The sequence below is a fragment of the Apostichopus japonicus genome, chromosome 4, assembly GCF_037975245.1.
Source record: "Apostichopus japonicus isolate 1M-3 chromosome 4, ASM3797524v1, whole genome shotgun sequence".
Classification (NCBI taxonomy): domain Eukaryota; kingdom Metazoa; phylum Echinodermata; class Holothuroidea; order Aspidochirotida; family Stichopodidae; genus Apostichopus; species Apostichopus japonicus.
In genome coordinates, this window is record NC_092564.1 from 24,842,767 (window position 1) to 24,859,389 (window position 16,623).

Below are 16,623 nucleotides of genomic sequence, written 5' to 3' on the forward strand. Positions count from 1 at the left end.
GATGATTTCCATCTTCCTGTTTTGTCATTCTTTGTCTTATTCTTTAGTGAACCTCTACAAAATTCAGACACAAAAAGAAAGATGTAATCAATGCCAAAAAGGCAAAACACAGACACACACAAAACACAATAGAGAGAAAACAAACCACATACACAAAGGCTTTTGTGTATAATGCACATGTTTAACTGACTCAAGAATAAGAAACTGTATAACCTCGTGCCAAAAAAATATATATATATAAATTGCAAATAACAGTATTCTGTACATGTTCATAAATTGTACAGGTATAGAAATGTACAGAAACTCCTAAAGGTTATTGTCACTTGTTGTGGACAAAAACGTTGCAAATATATGTACACAGGTTGGTCACATCCTGACAAAAAAACTTATTTTATCCGTGCCAAACACGGAAGTTTCTTTGAAGTAAGTGCCATGCTGACAGGAAAACTGGTTGTTGTCGGAGATGAAAACTTTGTCAGGATTGCCTTCAAGTTTTAACCTGCCAGTCTTTTTTAGATTTTTTCCTGAATGCACTTTTTCTTGGGAGGATTGTGACCCTCCAAGATATCACCAGCCATGTTTAGGAAATCAGTAGGGTTGATAACTGGTCACCATGAGGAAACGAGAGATCATAAAATGGAGCATGTGCTTGACTGCCTGTCAAAAGAAAGCAGGTAAAGGAATTTTGAATAAATATGATAAAACATACGCCCCAAAAATATAACCTTTTACTTCTATTCCTCGCCCATCAATGCACCTGTTCTACCTCGTCTATTGGCTCTTTTGTCTCTGAGAAATCAGCTTTGGAATATATTTTTGAAAAAGGGAGCAGTTAAACTTTCCTCATATCTATGAATCTTACAGTGTACACTGTGTTTTTAGCTCATACCAGCATGCTGGTGTGAGCTATTGTTACAGTGCGGCGTCTATCACTCTATCCGTCAACAATTGGGAAAACCGCTCCCACTCGCACAGTGTTTGATGGAATTTCATGAAACTTGGACACAAGGACCATTGGGTATAGGGCCATCAGAGATGGTCCGAAATTTGGGGTCAAAGGTCACCTGTGGGCCGTAATGGGCCATTTTGTGGAAATACGCAAAATGCTTCTTCTCCTACAGATTCCATGGTACAATGTTTAGGGTTTGTCACGATAGTACTACGGAAGTTTTACCTTCAGGGTGTTCATGAATTTGAGATCAAAGATCAACTAGGGGTCTTTTGTGGCCCGGGCCGGGGCCCAATATTTTCAAATTGCTCCTGTTCGTACAGTGTATGGCCAGTTATAATGAAACTTGGTCACAACGTTCCTCAGGATGAGAGTTACGAGGGGTGTTCGGAAAATTGAGGTCAAATGTCATTTAGGGGGTCATCGGGGGTCATTCTTTGTAATATTTTCAAATATCTCAATCTCCTCAAGATTTTGATGGATCATATTCAAAGTTGAACTGATGATTGTTGGACTGTGTATGAATAAGGTGATGCCTAATAATTTTTGGTCAAAAGTTAATTAATTACAATTAATCCCCATTGTTTAAAAAAATCTGAGCCTTCACCTTTTGCCAAAGCTCCTTTAATTTGTCTCCCAGTCTCTGCAGTGTTTGTTTACATTTGTGGTTAAGCTCTGCAGAGGCTGTTAGTGGAATTAAAGCAGGACTGGGAGTTGTTATTAACTGTTGAACTGTAAGCGTGAGAGCCCAATAGCCAATCAGCACTTGCCGATTCTTAGAAGTCTTTGAGCCTGAGGTATGTAGGCAGCCAGCCAAAATTTGGCAAGGAGTGCTTCAGGTCTGCTCAGGTAGAGGGGAGAAAGTCTAATAGGGTAGGTCAGTGGTATTGTTTGAGAGAGTGGGTAAAATAGGATTTAAAGGGGGAAAATAGGAATTATAGCCAGTGGTGTGGCAAGGATTCTGCTAACGAAGGGGGGGGGGGTTATCCCTCATGGGCCCAAAGTTGGTGGAATCTGAAAAATGGCCTGAAATTTGGTGGGCCACAAAGTTTTGTGGGCCCTACATTTTTAAGCTCGAAAAGGTATGAGCTTCTGCACCATTGGTGCTCTAGTTATATCATGCTGCTAACACATCAATGCTGAGTTTGGGCATATGAGAGTTACAGTGCAGATGCAAATAAGAGTCTAGCATAATTTGGGTATAGGAATTGGGGGGGAGGAGGGATTTCTTATTGTCATACTTTCATAAACTTGTAACAATAATTACCATCTAAATGTACCTTAATACAATCAAAGTTTACTTTGTATCAATTTGTCAAACCTAATCAGATGAAAGAAGATGTTTTTAATGTTACTTATTTCACAAGAAGTTCACTTGAAAATTGCAATCGGCCCTAATTTCTTGGTTTAAGCAAAATAGCACCATTAAAATAATTTTCCTCATTGATTGTCTTATAGTCTGCACATATGGAAATAACTTACCTTTTCCTTTGTGGTGGAGGATTTGGTGCTACTTGGACAGCTGGTTGGGTCACTATTACTTGTGTTGGCTGGGCAGGCTATGTAAAAGCAAAGATAAAAAAGAATGGAATAAGATCATTTCGTAAAGACCCTCAGTCAAACATTTTGAAATCAGCAATATATATATAATCAAATAAACTAAAACAATAAAAAATAAAAAAATATAAATATAACCAATATTTGGCATACCAGATATTTTTCTTTAAAAAACAGAAACTGTGTATCATTTACATCAAAATCAGACACCCCCCTGGCTTACTAATTTAACCAAGTATATCCTTGGGGGTTTAACTCTTTATAGTAAAGCTTGTTGAATTAGACTTACAGGAGGTTCTTGTACCTTTAATAAGAAAGATAAGAGAATATCATTATAAATAGGGAGAAAATAATGATAACAAAAATATAAAAATTGAATTGATTGTGTCTATATAAAAAAGGTTGAGATATCTTGTTATGTCATGGAATATTAAAACTAAGTAATTGAATTAAACTCGTTTGCAGATACAGATGTCAAGGATGAAAAGAAAATTGGGAATTTTATGGAAGGGACAGATAGATGAATAAAAGATTTCATGAAGAAGGGCATGGTGCATCCTTAGGCATAACTAGACTATAAATTAGGTCTGTAATTAGCTCTAAACGCAAGGTTGTACTAATAAATTACTCATAAGCTCTTATTTTGAGGTGGAATATGAGGTGCAGGTCCATAACAGTGGTCTAATTCTTTCCTGGCTGAATGGTAAAATCCCTCGACTTTACCATCCCCCACCCCAATCTGAACCATCCCACCCCCCCCCCCACAAAGAAAACCCCATTTCCCTCAACTGACGATGGAAGGAGGGGGACAGTCCCCCTCCCTCACCCCCTTTATCTTTGCATACACCACTGCTACAAAGTCAAGTACTGACGATGAAAATGAAGAGTATTAGATCAAATGTAAATGAACTTACAAACTGTTGTGGTGGTGCAGACGGTTGAACCTGTGAATTTGTGGTTAACAAAAAATAGTTCTCATTATTTAGAAAATTACTTTTTCTGATTATAATGTACCAACTGTGAAAATTGGTTAACAACAAAATACAAAATTTGTGTTACTTTGAAAGTTAACTTTAATTTTAAACTGAAATAGGTGAAGAAGCTGCTCCATGAAATGTATTGCAATTTACTAGAAGTATTAAGGGTATCGTTGACAATTAGCCGTATGGTTCATTTATTGGCTATGGTTCTATTACATTCTGGTTACATCTACTTCAGTTGCCAATCTACACTATTTACATACTAATAATACTTCTGGGATGGGTGTGGGGGGATGGGGAGTAATAATTCATGTTCCCATGTATTTGTCGCTTTCTCAAGACAAAACTGATTCAATATACCTTGTTCACAATGCGTGTATAAACTTACCACGGTTGCTGAGTGGGGTGCTGGATAGGGTGCTGGATAGGGTGCTGGGTGTGCTTGTTGTACCTATATAACAAGGATGTAAGATAACTAAATTATTTTTAAAAGATTATAAAATTCCTCTAACAATGGTTGTATTTATTTTGTTCAAATGATCAACTATTTGTTGTCTGTCTGTTTGTTTTTTGTTTGTTTGCTTGGTTTTTGAGGTCGTATTTTTCCCCTTCTTTTTTAGACTCTTCTTTTACATCATTATGTCACAATGAGTATCACATATGCATACTTACTACAGTGGCCTGATGTGGTTGACCTTGGTGGACCTAAGGAAAAATAAAAAGGATATCAAGACAGTGAAAAAATGTTAAAGACATATATCATGATTTATATATGATTTATATATATGATTTATATATATGATTTATATATAAATATATATGATTTATATATATATAGATATGATTTATATATATATAGATATATATATATACATATATGTATATATATATATGTATATATATGTATATATATATAAATTTATATATATATATATATATATATATACATATATATATATATATGTATATTAATATATATATTAATATATATATATATATATATATATGATTCCACCTCGGAATTTTTTGTTGTTGAAGCGGTGCTAGATTTTAATGCCATCTAAAAGGAATCTTACCACTGTGGTTGCTGGTGCTGGTGGTGGTGGAGGTTGTTGGATCTGCATATAAAGAGAGAAAGAATCACTTTGCTAGGAGCACAATTTGAAAAAGGGCTCCAAGATTGTTAAAATACCTTGCAGAGAGAAAACCAAAATAACAACTTGGATACGATAATATTGTTTAGATAGATGTGTCTAAGTATTTGAAATATTTGTAAAGAACACGTATGAGCTTTATAAAGATTCTTTGAGTGACTTAAAATAACCCCTGTGACTTGCGAGAGGAGTAAACTACACAATTGTAAAACATATGTATGCAAGATGAGGAACAGGCGCGAATGTGACACTTATATCACTTTAAGCTTTCATTCGGTATCGGTAATGATGTTATTAACCTGTATTCAATTGATACACGCTAGACAATGGAGTGAGGTTGAGTAGGGATGAATGGGGGTGCAGTAGGGGTGTATGACGATTCACAGTATAGGTGCAGTAGGGGTGTATGACAATTCACTTGGACCTATATATCCTACTCACCATCGTGACCTGTCCTGGTATGGCTCCAGGGGCTTGTTGATGGACCTGTAGTAAAGGGAAATTTAACATTTCGGAATATTTTTGTGCAGTTTTCGTAACAGAAAGAAGAAAAAGGGACAAACAATAAAAGTAAATCCGGCAAGGGACCGGATTACCACCCCATACCACCTATTACGTAATGTAATGTTACGTAATGAATGTAATGTAACGTTAAAGTTAACTGCACTTTTGTCAATGATAACATATACCTGCATGCAGTTTGTCAGTAGTACAATTGAGTCCTCCCCCTCCCCCGCCCTAGAGGTCACGCTGCCACACCAACCTTTCGATTTCTGTTTATGTCCCAGTATATGGTGATAGATCGATTGTCGTGAATGAATGATGTCGCTAAGATACCAAAATGGAAAAAATACCGTTTATACTAGAACTGATTGGGTTGTTAAGTTTGTTAAGTTTGCCCGAAGAGAGTGCCTTTTCCGGCTATAATTAAACCCGTGTTCGTCAGTGGCGTCGTGCCTATTGCCCCCCCCCCCCCCCAAATTTTGTCAAAGGTGTCATAAAAGGTTGTCATAATTTAAGAAAAAAAGTGTTTTCGAAATCGAAAAGAACACTAAATAGTCAATTGCTCTTTGATGGTCATTGCGGATTTTCCACACACCTCAAAGACGACATATCGGGATTAGTAATGCCATTGCCTTTGAATATGTTTGTCCTAAGCTCGCGTTTGATATTTGATGTCAAATGTACATAGCGCCACCAACTTGAGGTAAGAATATCTCCCAAAATAAAAAATTGCCGGAAATTTTTATCAATTTTTGGGAAGTGCCGTTTCCTGCAATCTGAGGGGTCTGCCAGACGAAAAATTTTCTTGTACGCTGCGCGCCAACCTGTGGTGGCGGTCCGCTTAAATAGTCATCACCCATGCTCACGCCCCCCCCCCCCAATTTATTTTCGCACGACGCCCCTGGTGTTCGTCTGTAGTCATCCATTCTCAGATTACAAGGACGACTGTTTGATTGTGATACTTACAACAACATGTTGCGGAGGAGGAGGTTGAGGTGCTGGATTTTGGTGCTGGATCTGAGAAATAAAGAAAGGGGGGGGGGGGGGAGGGAAGAGACTCATTTACTTATGAATACAAGAAAAAGTGCTTCATTATTAAGTTCCTAAATACTAATCCATCTATATTTCTGAATGTCAATCTGAATTATTGAATATTAATTAAAATTTAAGTAGCTTTCTTTCTTAACTTAAGCACTTTTGAAATCGCGAAATGTGCTTCCAATGTAGGCTTCATGTTTCTTTTCTCTAAGTCCTGCCATGGTCATAAAATTTATATATTTATGTTTTAATTGACTTTTTATACTCTCTTTCTAAGTTTTCGAAGGTTCTCTCACAGACACTAAAAGATTGTAACAATTTATTGAAAGCTCAAAAGTAAGTTCCTCAAAAATAAAATTTATTACACTTCGATAAATTCAGACGAAACGCCTTAGTGTAGAAATATTGATATAAGAATTAATATAACTTACGATCATGTGACCCTGTGGTTGTTGTGGATTTATCTAAGAAAAGAAACACACTCATATTCATAAAGATTATCATTCATTTTTTATTTTTTAATGACTCATTATTTTTCGTTCATTTATATTAAAGAGTAAAATGGTAAATCAAGACAAATGGGATGAATAGATAGATGAATAAAGTAAATCCGTTTTCATGACACTCAGAATAGTTGTTGTAATGCTGCTATAGAAAGACATTTTCCCTGTGTTAGGATACCTTTAGGCTATTATCTGTATTTATTCTTCTCAACATCAGGGAATAGTTTAATGGTCAGGAGGTAAATTGTGAAGAAAATTTAGCAAGTTTTTGACCTGTATCAATGATGGAGGCTTAATGCAGATGGCCTTTAAAGGGTTTTAACATTTGTTCGTGTTATGAATGTTCTTTTCCCTTTCAAAGCAGCTATGATGTAAAGTAACAGACTGAAAGAAAGGCAAAAGTTGTTACCATGGTTACTGTCTGTTGCGGTATCGTCTGCTGGGGTTGTTGTTGTTGAATCTGGTAATATAAAAATATAGGAGGTTATGGCTTATATATATAGGAAGGCCTGTATTATAACGATTATGAATTAGTGTGTTAATGAATTGTGAAAATATAATTACGGTGATTAATATGAGCATTTCTTAAACCATATAGTTAATGTGACTATTAACGTTTGAACACTTTCCAATATCAAAACATAAACTGATTGTCGATATTATTTATCAAAGTTTACACATAACTCTCTATTTACTTATATATAAAAGCAATGTGGCAAAATGTAGGTCTCTAACCGTACGAAACTTACCACAATGTGTTGTTGGTTGCCCGGTGCACCTGTGTGAATTATCTGTGGTAAAGTTTGAAATAGACACAGTCATTGATTAAAATTGGAAAACTACATTGCTGGTTAGATGTACAACTACAACGCAAACTCTCTTCTCCACCCCCCCCCCTCCCCGGCACTCCTATTCCCTAAATAGGCCTACGTGTGATTGAATGCGTACATAAAATATATTGTTATATATTTAAACTTTATATACATATAGTTTTACTTGGATAGCCGTCGCTAATCTTCTCCAAGGCTCTCTCTGAAAAGCAAAATCAAGGTAATGACAAATTGACATATTATGACTATACCTTATATACCAAAAACATGCGCGTACATAAAATATTTTGTTATATATTTAAACTTTGTAAACACATAGTTTTACTTGGATAGACGTCGCTAATATTCTCCAAGAAACTCTCTCTCATAAAACAAAAGCAAGGTAGTGACAAATTATTGACATGTTATGCCTATCCTATATACAAACAAAGTTGGGTGAAAGTTGCTAGTTCTGGTATAACTATCAATATATATGTCTGATTTGGCAGTGGATTTTTGAACTTAGGCTGTTATAACAGAACGAGAGCGTTGAGTTCTGTACATTTATTATATTCTCTTTGCCCGCGCACCTCCTCTCGGGAAGCAAATTCTGTGTAGGATAGTCAAAAAAAATTTCGGGAAACTATGCTTGTTAAAAAAACGTTAGAAATGAATTGTCACAGTTTGTACTTACATTATGCTGACCGCCAACTTGATACTGTGCATTGAATAATCAAATGAATAAACCAGTTAAGGGTATGTGATGAGCAAATTGATGAAAATTGCACTCTTAATTTGATTTTTCATTTAATAATTAGTTTGAATATATATATTAATTTTTTTAATTTTCAATAAGATACTGTACCCTAACGTGATATAAATGACTAATGACAAAGTAAGGAGGCCCGGTTTTACTGAGGGCGATAATTTTTACATGAGCTACATTCATACTATATGCTGAATCGTCTACAGTTATCATTAGTTGTGCATATATATACCTAACTCAGCGGTATACTGCTGGTCACGTGGTCACAACATAATTGCAAATAATTAAACTGTATCGAACTCCTTCCATTATTTGCACCCAACGAATGCTTCTACCTACCGCCATTAATATAACTTACTAGCGGCGATTTATAAACACGTCAGTGTTTATTTTCAAGTAGGTCCTGCATGTCCATCGGAAGGTTGGCAACGTAACTTATAGAGCGAAGGATCACACTACATATATGTAAACCCTGTGGTAAATATATTGTTCGGTGGTTGCATATATATATAGCTATAGCTAGCTACAGGGGCGTATCCAGGGGGGCGCAACAGGCGCGCGCCCCCCCTATTGGCCGTCACCAAACAAAAAAAAAAGTTTAGCAAAAAAAAAAAAAAAAAATTGATGACGACCTTTATGTGAAATGTCGGTGATCGCTCAACCCCCCCCTCCCTCCCGTATGCCTTATTTTTTGTTTGCCAAAAAAAGGTTCTGGCGAAGTTCGGCGGCATAATAGTTTTAGAAACATAGACGGTAATTGTGTTTGTATTATCACTATAAACACTAAATGACATGCCAGCCATACTAAATTGTGCATTTTGTGTCCATATTTACTGGAAATGTTGCTTATTATTAAGGTCGAAAAATGGATCACATATGGCCATGGGCGGCGATCCTGGGTGGAGGGGGGATATATCCCCCCATGAAAATGGTTGGAGGGGATGTAATGCACCATATCCCCCCCCCCCACCAAATGCCATGGATAAGAATATTTTCATGCCTACATTTATGCATCTTCGTTAATGTACGGCTCTTTTTTAGCTTCATTTCTCGCCTACCATAAACGCAGTGCGATCTTTTCAAATAAAGCGTCTTTATAAAGCAAAAATAGTTGACTGTTGGCTTCATTGGCCCTATAACAACAAAATGTATTATTGCGCCCACGATATTGATATAGTACATATATGCACCCTCATAGTATTCATATAGGCCCTATAGTAGGCCTACACACGTACATGTTCCCTCGAACAGCTGAGAATCTCATGTAACCAGGGTAATGCTTAATACACGTTTCACCTGGATGCCCTAGCAATCGGTACCTAGGAATGTAACTATGTGTAATTGTGTATTGCATGTGTATAGGCCTATAATAGCCTGCATGAGGCCATTTTCTTCATCGAATAATATAACAGAGCTCTCGAACATTCTAACGTTGCGCCTGAAACAAGATTGACAGGGGCAATTTTCCCAAAATAACACCCGAAATTAAAAAAAAAGTACTTTGGATCCTGATTATGAGATATTTCGGACATGACATCCCTATTTTAAAGTTGGGTATATGCCGCTTGGAAACCTCGGGAAGTGCCGTTCCGGCCATCTAGAGGGTTTGTTAATCCCAAAATTTTCTTGTACGCTTCGCGCCAATTCATGGTGGCGCTACGCTTAGATAGTCAACAAGGTCATATTCCCCCCCCCCCCCCACTCGGAAGTACGGATCGCCGCCCATGCATATGACACCATTTTGCATTTCAGCCCTTCTTTGAAAGCAAAAATTGTACACCCCTCCCCTTAGACCCATCCCCCAGGACGGCGATCATTCATGCCTGGCGCCCCCCCTATTGGAAAATCCTGGATACGCCCCTGTAGCTACTTGTGGTAACACAGGATTCCGTGTTTCAACGATAAGGATTATAATAGCCAACTGATTCGTTTGTTACATTGCAGGTTTTTCTCCCAAATTGTTGACATGTAATAGCACACGCTCAAGAATGAATTCATGTACCATACGCAATTGTATAGTTTAAATGAAGTAGTACCACGTTGCATTTAGGCCGCCCTACCACCCACAAAGAAAAATTAATTAAAGGAATGGGCGCCCACTACCCCAGACGGACATCGGCAAGCATTTTTGTCATGGCACCTCCTCCCCTCTTCGCCGAATACAAACTCAGGGGCCGGACATGGCACCCAGGCCTCCTCCCCGACACATCGTTACCGGCATGCAACAAATAAAATAAAATAATACAATACAATACAACACGTACAACACGTTAGCTGATATATACATATACTGATCATACATACAAAGACAAACAGGTGGGCGAGTGACAGTTTTTTTGACATTACACAAACATTTTTCAACAAATACGCAATGAAGCAGAATTAAACAGCAAAGAAATGTGATCATAGGCCCTATAAGTCTATGGAATAAAATGTTTAATACTTACCGCCATTTTGATATATAATAGTTATGTTGATAAGACGTTATATTAAGTCTAGATGTCCAATCCGTTTTACAGCGCTAACCTGAAGTCTCGTCAAATCACCACTTATCGATTTAAGTTTGTTCATTGGGGCCGCAGAGAGGCAGTAACCGTTTATTAAGTTTACATGACAACAATAATCTGTTCCCAGATCCCTTGAAATCTCTTCATTCAAGGGACGTCCTGAGAAATCGATTTTCTTTTCAACGAATGGAATGACGTCAGAGAACCCTGAATCCCTTCTAAAGGTTCGTGGGAGGGAAGATGAGTAAAAACCTAGGTCCTAATGTAGCTACCGGGCCGAAAACTGACCGAAAGGAAAAATTGCAAAATTCATAAATGATTAATTGTAAAATTCAAAATGAAACACATTGCTTGGTAATAACACGATACTTTTCATTTACTATATACTAAGGGAACCTCTTATTTTAGATTGTTAAATATCACTCTGATAACAAAATAATTCAGGATCGCATTTGCTGAAACTTGAGAAAGAGGGTGGGAATGAAATAGCAAAAAACACAATTTGTGTAAATGCCATATATTTGATTAATTTCTATGGTAAATACATATACATGGTACCCTGTACTGCAAGGAGGCTCCACTGATACAGGGAAACTTAACGATTTTTAAGGAGATATTAACATGATGCTCGTTTTTTGAATAAAAATATACAACATAGGTCTCCGGCAAATATCCAACCAATGTCAAGCAAGTTAAAATACATGCAGTTTGTGAAAGTGGAATATGAATACCTAACATGCTGTACGAACAGAGTTGGCCGCTCGTTTTGTGATTGTACAAAGTGCATTGACCCAAATGTTTGTAAACACCACAAATACACACAGAGAGAGAGGGAGAGCAGAGAGCTCGTCATGTGATCTTTACATCATAACAATTGCATACATGTGTGTTCGGTTCAAGCACAGTTTATACGTAGGTACACTGTACAGTGGATCGGGCACAACAAATCCGTGCTGAAGGCTAGAGACAAACTCGACTTGTATCACTGTTTGGTAGCTTCGGGGAGCAGCAATAGCAGTCAGAGACTTACTTAAATATTAGTGGCAGGTAGTGGTTACCCTTAGTTCTACAGTAGACTTACAGACAGTTTTGTCAAAACTGCTGTGCGTAACGTTAATCATTTAGGGCTAGGCTAGGCCTAAGTAGCCTAATGAAAACAACATATTGCAATTGGTCTACAATACATGTATAGTAAAGACTTCATACGCACCTTCGTAATTGACGCATATTGAAATACTACTAGCAACGATACAGCAGGCAACCTAAACTTTTTGCAGCGAAGCAGAGTTACATATTTCATGAGTTTGAATCCATTTCAGGTAGCCTATGTGCTCATCAAATTGTGTTTTTTTGAGCATTTAACACCCTCCCCCAGTTTTGCATATATCTTTGGCATTTGCCGATCTTACTCCCTAACAATAACCAACATTACCTCAACATGGTACCACTACTCTCTGGGACCTGAGCTTAGAGGCTCAGAGGATACGGTAGCAAACTGCATCCAGAGTCAATGGATGTATACCTACAAAGTTACAGTTAGCTAATCAACGAATGTGTCAATTTCGGGGTTTGAAAGAACTTGACAAAGTAGCCATTTTGTGGTCAACTACTGCTCAACTGTACATTGCATAGGCACAGAACAATAAATATTTTGAGATCATTACATTTCTGAGGAACAACACATGAAAAACGCATACAGTTGAGTGATTTGGATTTTGTTAAATGTTAAATATGAGTACAGTATAAGTAGCATGCAATTTAAATATGTGTTGCCTAGCTACAGTAAGTATGCCTAACTTGATCTGCATAGCCATATAAGAATATATTTGCTAAGTCTAATAATAATGATGCATTTACGTCTGGTTATTGAAACCTCACAAACAAAACTTTACAGATGCAATTGACATCACGTTCACTAGGCTGGCTTTCGGTATATTGTTCTGTCATAAAGTGAATGTCTTTGTATGTTTATAGTAATTTCTTTGTATGTTGCTTATATTTCAGAGATATACTGTACTGTATCCATATGTCTCCACGGTGATCCTTTCTCCATCGAGATCGGTGCTGGATCAAGCTGTCCTACGATGGATGACACAACCAGTACGAGAAGGGACCTGGTGATGGAGCTGTACAACTTTGTCAAAGATGGCAACTTGGGTAAGTAGAAGCTTAACCGAAACAACTTTAATGTTACAACATCTACACCGTAGAAGTTTATGGTTGAGTTGATAGCTCTTTATGAACGTTTACTAATTAATTTAATTTTCAAGGGATTTGTGATTCACAGTGTCTCACATCGGTAGTTGTCATGTTTCTTGTATGTATTGCTTGGTTCTATTAACAAAGTGAACATTAATGATACAACGGTTCAGCAAGCTGTGTGTTGTACACAGATTGCAGGTTAATAGTTGTCTTTTCATGTTCATTGGCAATGAATAGTTGTAAGGAAGAGGTTAGTGTGTGTGAGCTGACAACAGCATGTGATAAACTTTTGTAAGAAATTGTATAAAGTGCTTTGTTTCTATGGCTGAAGACATGTTTTTTTTTTTTTGGTAAAGACAAAAGGCTGTCTCTCACAATGTAGTGGCAAATTTAAAAGAGAAATTCTGTTGAAGGTCATATTTTATCATGAGGGTACAGTATTAAATAAACCTTTACTAATTTGCCCAATTCCCACCAAGCAAAAAATTGACCTTGTCTAAAAAATTGATGATATTCAAAGCAGTAGTTTCAGTTTTCTTCTTTTTTTTCTTTCTTTTTCTTTCTTCTTGTCCTTGTTTTCTTGAGTATCTCTTTCACTTTTTTCCCAATTTAAAGTAGAATGCTGGTTTTTATGATCAATTTCCTTAATATATATCCTTATGGAGTGATAACCTTACAAATTATATAAAGCTATGCAGTCAGTAACAAATCTACTCTCAGCCACTGAGGAACATAGACATGTTAAAGGATATAGAGCTCTGTGGTGTTTGTAGCAAAGCAGAGTACATTGTCCCTTACATCAAACAGTTAAATGTCTCCTAGACGATAGAAATGTAGCAAAGAGGTCACCTTCAGACAGGCAGAAAAGAAGTCATAGGGCTTAGGATAAAATATTCAGATTGATATGCTACAACCCTGGGAATAATTTTTCGTAGTAAGATGGCCTCTGACACCATTGGCCCTATGATATCACAAATAATTTACAAGATGATAGCTTTTAAACTAGGATAAGTCTAATATGGCACAAGAATATTTTGGCCGTTCTGAAGGAGTTTTTCATTTACAACGATCTCTGCTGTAAACTCCTAAGATGATGGTTGGGTTTGTGTCGCCTTTGAAAGATATGTGTGCCCATTTTATTACAGTTGTCTAGAAGGTATTTTTAAGGGGAAAAACATTATTTCACTGAATTTCAGGTCAAGACAGATGAGCTTGACATCAACCGTCTTCATCATCATTGTTCTGTATATTTCTCATCTTCCCCAGAGAACAATCTCTTGATGAAAGAGAAGAAGTTGTCCATCCTCTCGTCTCATCTCTCCTCCTTGAATAAAGTGTTCGTCACTTACAATTCAAATGAAATTCTGGATGCTGCCAGACGAGAGGCGGTGGAATTTCTCAGGGACTTTTGTTTCAGAATTCCAGCTCTTAAGGTACGGTACGGTTGATAATACTTTCTCATGTGTTTCGATCCTAGCAGGATCTTCTCAAAGGCTAAATGACAAGTAACAGTAACAGAGGGGACAAAAACATGCACAGAATACAGACAGGTTAATGAGCATGGTGAACACAAATAGATGGATGTAAGGGGATTAGTAGACAAGGGATGGAGAGAAGAAAGACAGAAACCAACAGGGGAAGAGGAGAGGTAGGAGATAAACAGTGGAGGGACAAAGAGAGGATTAAGGGAAGGGGGTAGGGAATAAACTGGAGAAGGACAAAGACAGAAAGGTGTGGAGAAAAAAGGGTGGAAGAGAGCACATTCTCCTACACAGGCTCTCTAGTGGATATGCAGTTTGCTAACAGTTTTATTTTATTTTGAATACATTTTCATGTCGGTTTGTAATTAACCAATTTCTTTTTGTCCAATTTACTGTAAAAAGTAATACTTAAAATTAATCATTGTTTATTCTAACTGAGGTGTTAGTGTTAGTACATACCCAAGATGCAATATTTAACCTGGTTTGTAAATGTTCCTTTCAAAGCATGAAAGACTTAATTTCTATGCTTTATAGGAACACTTTTGAGAGTTATTGTTTTATTGAAATAACTGTTCTCAATTTAACTTACAGTTGGTTCATGGTGCAGATTCCCCACAGGGAGCCATCGATGTATCCCGTCTTCACTCACTGACCCATTTGGAGATTGGGAAAGCCCCCGTCCACATGTTGGTAGGACTGCGCGCCCTGAGACAACAGTTGCAGGTTCTGATATGCACACGATGTCTGCACTCGATCGAGGTAAGGATGCCTTCAGGTGACTTTTGTAACGTTGGTCTGTAAAGACTGACAAACTTTGAATTTTGAAGAATTGCGGCCGCAGGAAGGAGGTACGAATACATAGGACTTCAAATAAGGATGAATTGTGAGGGTGATGTAACCGTCCTGGCCGGCGATGTTATGATACATTATAGTCTTTGTAGAAACAATATCTGACTGATAATTAATTTGACAATCATAAACCGTTTATTTGGCCTTATCTTTCTTGTAAAGGCTGAATACACAAAATGATATAACACAATGGTTATTGTTTATACAGAGACAGTTTTCACATTGTGGCATGAGAGAGGTATTTATTTGTCATTCACTTTTCATATTGAAGAAAATTAGGAATTGATGGTAGGAACATTAATAGCTGTATTTTTCTATGAAAGGTTGGACATGGCATGCAGATGTAAAACACATGTGATATCTTATTTCATAGGGTAGCATACGCCCATTAAATGCCCCATTGACTTACACACTAAATCACAAAAGTAATGTGGTCTCTAAGTCAAGATAGAAGTTTTCACTAGCTAAACGCTACCCATCACCGGATAGCTGACAAGTTGGCCTTTCATGGCACCATCAATTTTCCGTATCATGACCGCGCAGATTTTTTGCTATCCGAGCCGGAAGTTTTCATCACTTGTAAACAAACCTCTTCACTCAGTAGCAAACAATCTTCATAAGCTGCTCCTGGGAGGCCTAAAGGGGTCTAAAATTGCCTCAATTGACCCAATTTTCTCACCACATGTACTTACATTCATGCTCTTCAACATGCAGGCCACAAAAACTAGATCATGATTGATAACAGGTCAAAAAAGATGTCCTCCAGCTGCTTTTTGGCACATGTCCTGAAGGAGAACAATCGAGACGATGGATAAAGACTCTAATAGAAGTATGCCACCTTAAGGCTTGGTTCACATGGACAGCCAAAGCAGGGCAGAGACATAACAAGCGAATGTTTCTATTGAGCCTTGAATTTTCTTTTCCAGAATATAAATGGCTGTTAGGACTTAGGAGTCAAAGCAGCTTGTTTTATTGACATTACTTCGGAATATACTGAATTTCCCATTACTTGCAGTTCACCATTTTGATTAAGTATCTTGTCAAGTAATAGAGACCTAGAATACTTCCTGTTAGTTTGTGAACCGGCTCAAAAAGCTTCTTCAAAATGAAACTGAAAGTAAATAATACAAGCATACATTTCTGATTTTTTTTTTCTATATCCTTCTTCTTCAGATTCTTGTCGGTAAGTGTGGTGGAGATATAGCAGATGAAGAGGACTGGCCTCACCTACATACCTTGAACCTCAGTTTTAACTACCTAACCAGCCTTGATACATCTTTGGTATGTACTATGTTACTGTACAATTAACCACTTACCACAAAAT

At 37.2% G+C, this 16,623-nt stretch overlaps 2 protein-coding genes across 2 annotated transcripts in view; one reads left to right on the plus strand and one right to left on the minus strand.

The window, feature by feature from the left end:
* Positions 1–160: 160 nt before the first annotated feature.
* Positions 161–10,843, minus strand: LOC139966906 (uncharacterized). The gene is made up of 14 exons (XM_071970377.1): positions 10,708–10,843; positions 8,189–8,212; positions 7,435–7,476; positions 7,095–7,145; positions 6,614–6,646; positions 6,111–6,161; positions 5,082–5,126; positions 4,563–4,604; positions 4,159–4,191; positions 3,875–3,937; positions 3,421–3,450; positions 2,796–2,810; positions 2,432–2,508; positions 161–657 (listed from the first exon to the last, which is right to left on the minus strand). The coding sequence occupies exons 1-14, from the start codon at positions 10,711–10,713 to the stop codon at positions 630–632; spliced, it is 540 nt and encodes a 179-aa protein (XP_071826478.1). The 5' UTR covers positions 10,714–10,843; the 3' UTR covers positions 161–629.
* Positions 10,844–11,657: 814 nt separating this feature from the next.
* LOC139966907 (uncharacterized) overlaps positions 11,658–16,623 on the plus strand; it is a 34,378-nt gene continuing 29,412 nt past the window's right edge. Inside the window, exons 1-5 of the mRNA XM_071970378.1 lie at positions 11,658–11,814; positions 12,772–12,924; positions 14,236–14,402; positions 15,042–15,209; positions 16,473–16,580. Coding sequence (XP_071826479.1) covers positions 12,852–12,924; positions 14,236–14,402; positions 15,042–15,209; positions 16,473–16,580 — 516 coding nt within the window. The 5' untranslated portion in view covers positions 11,658–11,814; positions 12,772–12,851. The remainder of the gene's footprint in view (positions 11,815–12,771; positions 12,925–14,235; positions 14,403–15,041; positions 15,210–16,472; positions 16,581–16,623) is intronic.

Bases quoted from the DNA above. Each gene is read 5' to 3' on its own strand.
- LOC139966906 (XM_071970377.1), bottom strand. The intron at 4,192-4,562 runs GTAAGATTCCTT...ATTTTTCCTTAG, and splicing joins CAGCACCAGCAACCACAGTG to GTCCACCAAGGTCAACCACA. The intron at 3,451-3,874 runs GTAAGTTTATAC...ACAAATTCACAG, and splicing joins CACCCCACTCAGCAACCGTG to GTTCAACCGTCTGCACCACC.